At 36.7% G+C, this 10,396-nt stretch overlaps 1 protein-coding gene across 3 annotated transcripts in view; it reads right to left on the bottom strand.

The window, feature by feature from the left end:
• The window catches only part of tei (irregular chiasm C-roughest protein teiresias), a 371,551-nt gene that overhangs the window by 358,647 nt on the left and 2,508 nt on the right, over positions 1–10,396 (bottom strand). For all 3 annotated transcript variants that reach the window (XM_018521735.1, XM_018521737.1, XM_018521736.1), the window contains exon 2: positions 8,840–9,370. In XM_018521735.1, coding sequence (XP_018377237.1) covers positions 8,840–8,936 — 97 coding nt within the window. In that variant the 5' untranslated portion in view covers positions 8,937–9,370. The remainder of the gene's footprint in view (positions 1–8,839; positions 9,371–10,396) is intronic.

Genomic DNA, 10,396 nt, shown 5'->3' with positions numbered 1-10,396 from the left:
AGAACAAACAATTGAAAGATAATTTACACGATATATCGATAAAAATTGAAACACAATTTTATATAATTTTATTATTGTTATATATAATTTTATTTATATATAAAAATTAACGATATAATTGTACATTATTTTGTCATTGTTATAAACATTTATACATAAACAGAATTATAAGAATGACAAAATTATATAAAATTGTGTCCAAATTTCTTTTCCAATTTGACAACCAAAAGCATTAACGCTTAACAGAAGAACGCGACCATTCTCAATTTATTTGTCAATGATTGATACAACAACTATTAGCATCAATCCCAGTGTAATTAACTTAAATCAATGAAAATAATTCGCTATAGTTATTATGCGACAGAGTATGATAGATACGTTAAGCAACGAAAATTCACTCACATCGACATCAAATAGACAATGAGGACAGTGTTACAATAGTAGTGAATAGTGTTTGGGGTTTGAATGTCTATCACGGATTATTAATGAAGCCGCAAATATCAAAGATGTCGATTGTTTAAAAGCGATGACGTAAGCGGAAGATGAACTGTTTTGTGCTTCATTTAACTGTATTGCAACGCGACTTGACAGCGACAATGTCGATCATCAAACGTTATATTCGCCGACCACAGAAACTAGTAACAAGCACAATCATAGTCTTGTTCAAATATTAGACATATAGAAATATATAACACAAAGATATTTTTATCACAAAGGATTAATAAAAAACGGAAATTTAATTTTATCACAATCATGTAATCAAATGAAAAAGTAATGTCGCGCGCGAAAATCCATCTTATTATCTAAGTAACACGGCAGATTGTTTTAGAGAATAAAACAGGCAAAGATTTCGATTTTCGATATCGTCTAAAAATCATTCTTATTATTAGTTCTTAGAACAAATCCATCAAATCAACAATTTTCAAATTTTACGTTGTTTAAAGCAAATATTTTTCTCTTATACAACATTCTCTTATCCAATCGTAACAATGCGGGATTTTATAAACAGTCGTATCGGACAATTGGGAATACCGCGGTCACACAATAACCTACGCTCTCGCTGATGCGTTAATATTCCAATAACATTGTTGTTTGCGCTCTTATCAAAAGCATGCAATTAATATATTCGCAAGTATGGATCGACGAGCACATTGTATTTCAACTCAACCGTGAATACGATTACTAATGTTATGGAGAGAAGCCACGGCACGAAGTTGCTAAATTTCGAAATATCGATTATTAATTATTAATGTCGTTAACGTCAAAGACGCTAATTGTCTCAAACACCGTCCCGCTAAGTCAAACTTAGAGCCTCGAACCGCAATTCTAACTCTGAACTTACTGTCCTTGATTACGCACGCTAGAAACTGTAACAAGAATAACAAGGATTTCCAATTGTAACGAATGCAAAAGTATTTTCTATAAAATATATACCTTTATTTCTAGATGCAACGGCATATGCAATATTATTGTATTGATTTATCGGAACTTTTTTTTTTATTAAATCCTAAATAAATTTGTATGTTTAAGATTCAAATAAAATTGACAAGACTCACATGAAGCTGTGTAAAAACATTTTCATCATTTTCAAATTCGATATCCATTTAATTTACCAAATCTGACGTAGGTATATTGTACACTATCGAGAGAATTTAATACATTTATACACAATTCAATGCATTTATCTCAATTCACGCATCCCACATGGCAAAAGAATAATATATATACAGTAGAGTTACGCAATACGATGTGCTCGTTGCCGGGGGATTTTTCGAAATATAAATCCTCGGGATGGATAAAACGTCGGCGCGATGATGCTCATAATTTCACGGAGCCGCATATCGATTGCTCCCGGTTCGATGGTTTCGCGAAAACGAACGCGATCCGACGCCGAGCTCGGCTCACAAGCGTAATCTCTAATGCGTAATATCGCCCGTTCACGCCGGGATGAGCAACGCCAATAAAACGAGACCAGGCGCATCGGCATCGCAAACCGCTGCTACACCGCGTTGCGTTGCGTTGCGTTACGTTGCGTTACGTTGCGTTACGTTAGAGTGACGGCCGGTCAATGATTTTGTAATCGCGATCGGTGAACGGTCGTGAAAAAAATTCACAATTTGATCAATTTTGCATCTGTCGTAACGGACGATAAAACGTCTGCCCTGCACACCACGAATCGAGTCGATAAACTGTGCGACGGAGAGCTACGAGAGTTTATATGAGGTCCGTAATATTTTATGGCATATTGTCCCTACGTGACGGTATTTTTTTCATGACTACAATCAAAATAATATATCAACGTTATGATCCCATCCAAAATGACTTTTTTTCTTCTCAATATACGAGATCTAATCGGGAACTATCGTGACACGAGTGGGAAATCCAGAGATCGTTGGGACATTTTCACAATTTCGCCATTAGATTTTTTTAAATAATTATTATGATTAAACTGTATAGTACTGATATGATAGAGAACCTATCTCTACATTTTCATGCCAGGAATGGTTCTATACACTGTATAGTTTCTTTATAGTAAATAAAATACTGCATTGTAGCCGATTTGCCTCAATAAACCGATATTACAATTTAAGTTACTCCTATGAACTCTATATTAAATTAATGAAAGCGTCATAGAAATAAAAAACGGATAATACCTAGATGTGTACTTCTTAGTAAAGATTGTATCTTTTAAAATTATTTTGTAACGATCAAATAGCAAAATGTTACAGAAAAACAAGTGTAATTTATTTTAGTTTTAGATTTTAATATAAATTACAGAAATATATAAATTACAGAAATATATAAACAACGTCCTTACATACGTCTGATTTTAATCATTTCATCATAACAAATTAGTCGAGGGATAAGCCACTAAGAGCAATTATGGTGTACAGATTTGCACTACTGAACATCACTAGACATTACTTAAGAGAATTGTTGTAAGTATATAATAATAAGCGGCATGAATTACTAGGGCATTAATGAGCATTACCAGGGCATTAGTGGAAATTATTAGGGCGTTAATGGGCATTACTAAGACATTATTATAATGGGTATTATTGAGACATTAGTGAACATAAAAATTGGGTATTACTTGGGCATTACTGGCATTGATATACAATTTTGGTCAGCGGTTTATCTCTCGAAATTAATTACTACTCAAAATAACATGTATAGTAACAAATACTTTTTTTTAATAATACGTCACTTAGATTTACTTTCTGAAGAATAAACTGAAGAACATTAATAAGAAGTGATAAAACACTCGAAAAATTTACCTCCTGTTGAATCATATTTTTTTTTTATTGTATTAGTTTGAGGTTTAAATAAAATTTAGGGAAAAGTATCTATGTTACAAAAGAGATATTTTACGGTAACTTTTCCATTGTTTCTTTCGCCATAAATACGTAAATGGAACGCAATACCAACTTGCCAGCGAGTTTCGGTTTGTCGTATCTATCTCAACTATTATTCGATATCTATTTCTCAAAATCAGATATATGGCGAAAATATATATTCGCAAGGGGTCAACATGTCGTTTTCATCATGACTATACGAACTGGACGAGGTACTGCGAGAGAGACAATAATTTCTTATTTGGCTGTTACGTCGGAATGCAGGGAAATGGCGTGACGTTGCTACAAACGTGGCTACGCAAGTATTGTTTACTGCCTATAAGTCACTCGTTAAAGCACGAAACCGGGAAAAATCTGCCGCCTGTAACAAGCGTTTATTTGCACGCGGTATGAAAGTCGAGCGCGACTAAAATCGATTTTCGCATTCGCTCGATGTAGCCAGCGCGTTCACTCAATTTTTTTACTCCCGTTTGCATTTTTCGTGAAACATAGTAGCCGCCGAGAGAAAAGAGATTTCTTCGCATCATTTAGATTATCGACGACGCATTTACACGGATTTCCGCGGCGTTGCTGATGACGGGACCAACTTTTTTGCGAGACGCCTCAACGAGCGACAAAAAGCCCCGTTCGATCCGAACTATAAAAAGATGCGTTATCAATCTCGTCGGATATGGGACGAGGGTAAAGCGAAGAACACACGAAGAGAGAGAGAGAGAGAGAGGAGACCGCAGGTGTGCCCGCGTTACGAAGAAGTCGCAAACTTTTATTGCGACGTTTGTAAGGGATGAGGAAGAGTGACCCAGAAAGTGAGACAGTCTAGGATACTACCTGCGAATCCGTGTCGCGCTTTGAAAAATCTCGACATACACGACAGTAACGGGTATTTACAAAAAATGTAAGAATTGTCGCGAAATAGGAATATACTTTATAGAGCGAAACGCGAGAGGAAACCTCGCATCAAAAGGCAGGAAGAGAGAGAAATGGAGAGCATGATAAAGAAAATGAGACAGTGGAAACTGGGATGTCCACTCAGAAGAATAAAGGAAGGCATAATAAGCGAGAGACCGCGAAAGTAGATAAAGAATGCAAAAATATGGTGTTGCATAAAGAGATCGTAGACAGACGAGTTAGTAGTAATAAAAAACACGGTGCGAAGGAATACAAACGTATCTCGTTATCGTCTTAGAAATGATCACGTCATTACACCATTAACGACATTTATTTGTGCTACGTTTAATAAGAAATGTGAAGGAAAGAAAAATATCGAACAAAGCAGCACAGATCTTAAGATAGCTAACTACAAAGCGAAATAGATGAAGAACGAAGCGTGTAACATTTAAGATATATCTATAACGGTCGGATGCGTTCTTACAAAAACCAATATTACAACATAAAAAAAAAATGGTACTTTGAAAGGTGGCGTAGGACGCGGACTCTTAAAGCGACGCTTTTGATCAAAACGAAGCCTCTACGCGCTGCTACTCCTCCGTAAAATCAAACGCGTCTTATTGAAGTACGTAATGCCTACATAATGACAGGGGAGGAAAAAAAACACTGTATTATATACCGGGACAAATATATATAATTACATACTATCTCAAAGAGAGGTCCAGAATAAACGTGAAGAATTCGAGACGACGAGATCGCTCGGTTGGGGAAAAAAGAGCAAGGAAGTTTTCTGGGAAGAACCGAAGGAGCAAAGGAAGGAAACGAGGTTGTACGCGGATATCTTCCAAAAGTTCTTGCATCATATATAGAACAATATCAAGCAAACAGTATTTTTTCGAGCATTCTTGGGGATACAGCAACTCTCGTAGTGAAATTAAAATTAATATTATAAACGCATAATCCTGATCAAATGATACTCATCGTTTGAGATTGAGAATAATAGTTTTAGAAAATATTAAATGTCTCTGAAAAAGAAATCATCTTTTAAACTGATATATTCTCTCTAAATCTGAATCAGTGAATAGCCACTGATTACCCAGCGACATAATTGGCACTAGATAATCGATAAAGTTCAACTAAAAAGAAAAAGAAAATTTGAACATTATAATATAACTAAAATACTAATAGTTTTTTTGAACATTAATTTCAATCTTCCTTACCATGTTCATTGAATATATGCATTAAAATAAGTTTAATTAGATCACGTAATAAAGGTTAGCTAGGTCAAGGATCTCACGTTTCATTTACTGATTACCAGTCGCATACTTGGCACTGATATCAGTGATTATCCACTGATACAAATTTAGAGAGTTATTTATTCATTATTTTATAAATCGTGATTGTTTAATTGTTCTAAATATCTCTCGTTTATAGCGCTCACTCCATTTTATTGCACAGGAACATACTATCATTAATACGGCTTTTTAATTTACCGCTAAATAAATCCGAAACCTTCCGGACTTCAATTTCAGTGAAAATACCGTGCGAGCGATCCACCAATTTCTCGCGGACCGCGGAGGAAGTCGAAATTAAACATTCATCGCACGGTTTGCTGCGCGTTAATGACCACGAGAAAAAAAACAGCAACACATGGCGGGGTGCAAAGAATCGTTTGTGGAGAGTACAAAGATGAACCTAGGGAAAAAGAGAGATAGGAAGAGATAGATGGAGAGAAAGCAAAAAGTAAAGAAAAAAGGGACAGAGAAATAATTATAGCATTATTCGCAGGGGTGTATTGCGGCGGTGTTGGTACAACGAGAGACGGACAGAGAGAAGCGCATAGAAAAGAACATCGGCAGCGACCACTAAACAGAGCAACGAGAAAGTGTGAAAGGAGGAACGAGCGACGCAAACGTAGAAAGGAAGCCCTCCTTAATAAAAGACAAGGGAATATCAGCGACCTCACGCCTGGTTGTGACAACGACGTCCGCATCCCATTCGCTTCAGCGTTCCTTTGAGCGAGAAGCCATCGTCATCCCCTTCCTCGCTCCTCTCGTTTGCGACCGCGTTCCCTCACCCACCATGATCCACCGAGGACCTCAACCCCTGATAATCCAGTGCGATCCGACACAGCAAGGAAGGGGAGATTATATTTCGTTGTGTCGTCCCTATCTTTTCACGTACGCTCTCGACTAAACAGGCCATTTCATCATCACGCGTGATGTCCCCGAGTTTTCATTCGGTGCTTTTTTTTTTTTTAACCATTTTAATAATTTTCCAAAAGCCGGCGTGACAATGTTGAAATGCCAGCCGGATTTAATTTAAAAAATTTGTATAAGCTTTCGTATTACTCGATCGTGTTGATATTTCAATAAATATGGTCGAATTCGTCCAAATCTCTATACGCATAATTATACTTTTTTACATCGCTGATATAACAGAAAAAAGATATCTCATATTACATTTTGCCTAACAGATATAAAAAATATCTCTATTTAGCAAAATTATTTAAATCTCTTTTACAACACGAATGCACATCTATGTCAATATATATAATGATACAGAGAGTACATTCCTTCGATAATGTCGTATGAGAGAACCAAAATAAGTGTTTACGGCAACTTTTATCGTATGTACGAAAGCCATAAACATTTTCGCACGACTCATAAAGCCGAGCGTAAATGTTACTACTTTCAAGTTATATAGATACAGGCCCATGCTTCTTCTTAAACGAGCACAACTTCCACGCACTATTCGCGAAATATGCTCGCGCGTATCTATTTCAGGAATAGCTGCTCGTGCAGGAGCAGAGGAACAGTTTGCGGCTGTACACGCGCGTGTCGGTACATGCGCGAACGTGGCATTAAGGGCGTACAAGGGAAACAGATATGTGGACGAGAGAGACAGAGAGAGAGACGAAGAGAGAAACCGAGAAAGGGATATCGATGCATGCGCGTGACCCCGATTCGAATCACCCCCGAAACGCGAATCTCTCCGAGTTTGCAGGCACTCGGAAAATAATTAGACCCATCGAGTTCCGGTACGCAGTCTAATGAGAGGCTTCCTCGGCCGGATCTCCGCGACGGAATCTCCGCGATCTTCTTGAGCGGAATGCTAATCGCCCGCAATTACGCGATTGTATTTCGAGAAGGAAGACCGCGGACAAAAAAAAAGATACGAGGCAGGAATTTTATATTATACTCGCGTTATTTCTGCTATAATTTCGGGTGCGTCGCTGTCAATCGAGAGGACAGATTTTAACATTATTTCCTTCCCTGAAAAATCCACCATATGCGGAAATGTCAATCTCTCTCAGAAATTTATATAAAATTCTTTTTTTTTTTAATCGTTTATGTATGACAAAAATTTTGAAAAAAAAATCAATGCATATGCAGTTATCATGCTGAATACCAAGTCGCATCTAAATACTGAATTTTTTATTTATAGTAATATTTTAATACTACGCGTATTTATTCTCTTTTTTATCATTATCATTATTTGCTGATTTGTAAGAGTTGCGTACCAGAATATTACGTTTAAAAAAGGACAGAGCTTTACATTCTTTATATTTACGAGTTATACTATTTTAATTTACATTTTTCATTCTCTATTATCATTTTAATTCTTTTACCAAGCTTGACATTAAGTAATAAATGTTACTATAAATGTTGAAATGTTACTATATAAAAGAGAAATTTTATTCGTGCATTGAGATTTTTATCGTGCATCATGAAATTTACGTCGGATAAAAGTTATAAAATATTCTAGATCAATTCGCATTATAAGTCTCTATCGCGCGTATATGCATTATTGAATTGCATAACTGAAATCTTTCATGTCGGCGCTACAGTCAAGTTATGCATTTATCGTTCATTATATGATCATCTTGCCCTTAACATGATAATATCGATAGAGTTTCACAAAGGCAGAAAATGCAATAACGAGTGAAAAGCCAAGTTAACGAGTGCCTCCATTTATTATATGTATAATGAATATATAAAAGCAACACTATCATTAACATTTTCTACATCAAAATTGCAATTAAATTTATAATAAAATGCAATCTTTCACAAATTACAAATTTGCTCCTACTATCGCATGACTAATAAAAAATTTCAAAGGTCAACTCTCGTAAATGTGAAAATTCAAATTCGGTTAATATTCGTATTGTTTGCATCCGTGTATTTTTTACGCAGATTAAATCATATTAAATCAAAACAATGAAATCGTATTCAATTGGTTAATCACAAAATTCACGAATGTAAGTCGAATAAATTAATATTTTAAATACATGCCCTGAATTTTCATAAACAGGATACATTAGATTTCGAAAAAAACGAAATAAAAATTAAAATTAACGTAATAAATAAATTTAATACGTTTATTTTAATATTTTCCAAATTTAATTTTTTATACATTTCGTATCTATTATTTTTCAAATAACCCAATGTTTTAATAATATCCACATATAAATATTTAAAAAATATCTGTTTCTTTATTACGAAAAACAATTATTTCTAAAGTGCGAAAGTGAATTTTTTACAAATCAATTGCATATCACAATAATTCCCATAAGTATGAAAACAGAAACTTACGTGTCGCGCAAGATATCTCGGCGAACAGGGCGATCGACAGTAATCCAGCCACGAGGAGGAGCGTGGTCAGGAAGAACGATCTCGAGCTGCAGCCCATCACGGCATCACTACAGATCACCACCCGATTCGCGCAGTAGTCCTCGTCGGATATCACCGACGGCGTGTCTCGAACTCTCGGCGACGCGAGAGACTCGTCTCTTCTCAGCTCAACTGACAATGAGCTCGAGGATCTCACTGTCACCCCCGCGGCGAAAACGTCCAGCTGTCATCCGCGCGAAAGAGTCCACTCGAGAACCACCACCACCGCGTACGTGCCAAGCACGCGATTCAGCATCGACGATGCACCGCCGCACGAGGAAGCTGCAGTTCCGCCGCGACAAAATCGGACCTCTTGTCCGCGTCGCGCATCTCTTCGTGCACCAAATCGTCGTGTATTCTCTCTCCCTCTCTCTTTCTCTCTGCAGCGCGAATCGACACTTCACAGGCTAGACCACGAGATTCAACAATCGACACAAGACGACACCGAGGAATCTGGAATTTGCGAAAGCTCCGCGTCAGGAAATCGACGACCCGACTTCCCGACGCGATCGCTACTAATCTCCTGCGTGTAGAAGAGATTGCGACGGTACGTTTTCTCTCTAAGGTAAACTGGATTGATTCACTACTGCCGAATGCACAGCCCGATTATCGGATTTTGGAAGAACCTGGTCAAATTCCCCTGGGCGTAATGTCGCCGTAAGAGACTCGTTAAACTTGAACACTAAAGCGTTGTAAGCGACGCGACTACAGATGTCGAGATGAATTCCGTTCGGCGAAGAAAGAGCTCGTCGGTCGTTTCTTCTTGTAACGTGTTCCTGAGCCAGATTTAGTCCCCTCTAGTTTATGTATCCGCTGTCTTAGATTATTACTCGGCCAAGCACAATATTTACGCTGAATGTATGTGTACATACAGTGATTTACGGATTAATATGTTAAAAGAAAATCACTTCGGTAAGTTTGATGTACTCATTTCCACTAATATAGATTAACTTTAATCTTGATTCAACTTACTCTTCATCTTTTTCTTATGGCCATTTCTACCAATGTAAATTAACTTTAATCTCTTGGATTAACTTACTTTTTTAGTTTGATGCTTATCAGCATCATATTATTAAATTGATTGTCAATTTAATTTATGATATTACTGCTCTAGTTTTGTTAGGATTGTATTTCAAGACTGAAATTCGAAGTGCCGTTTGGATTGGATTGGATATGAGTATATAAATTCACACGGAACTATTTAAACACTAAAGCTTGACTGTTTAGGGCCTTTATTTCTGATTTGTTGTGTATTCACATTACGGTCTTAAAAGATACCGTATTTAATATAATCTACTTTTTATCTTTTTCTAGTCCTAAGACCCGATTGCATCAACGTTACTTTGACTTTAAGCGAGGCTTACAACACTCTCTCTCTCTCCCTCTGTTTAAAGGCGAGAGACAGAGAAGAAGAAAGTTTTAAGCCTCGCTTAAAGTTAAAGTAACGTTAGTGCAATCGGGCCTAAGAATTAGAAGAGG

This window comes from Trachymyrmex cornetzi, unplaced genomic scaffold (genome assembly GCF_001594075.2).
Source record: "Trachymyrmex cornetzi isolate Tcor2-1 unplaced genomic scaffold, Tcor1.1 scaffold99, whole genome shotgun sequence".
Classification (NCBI taxonomy): domain Eukaryota; kingdom Metazoa; phylum Arthropoda; class Insecta; order Hymenoptera; family Formicidae; genus Trachymyrmex; species Trachymyrmex cornetzi.
This window is presented reverse-complemented; position numbering and strand designations above follow the sequence as displayed.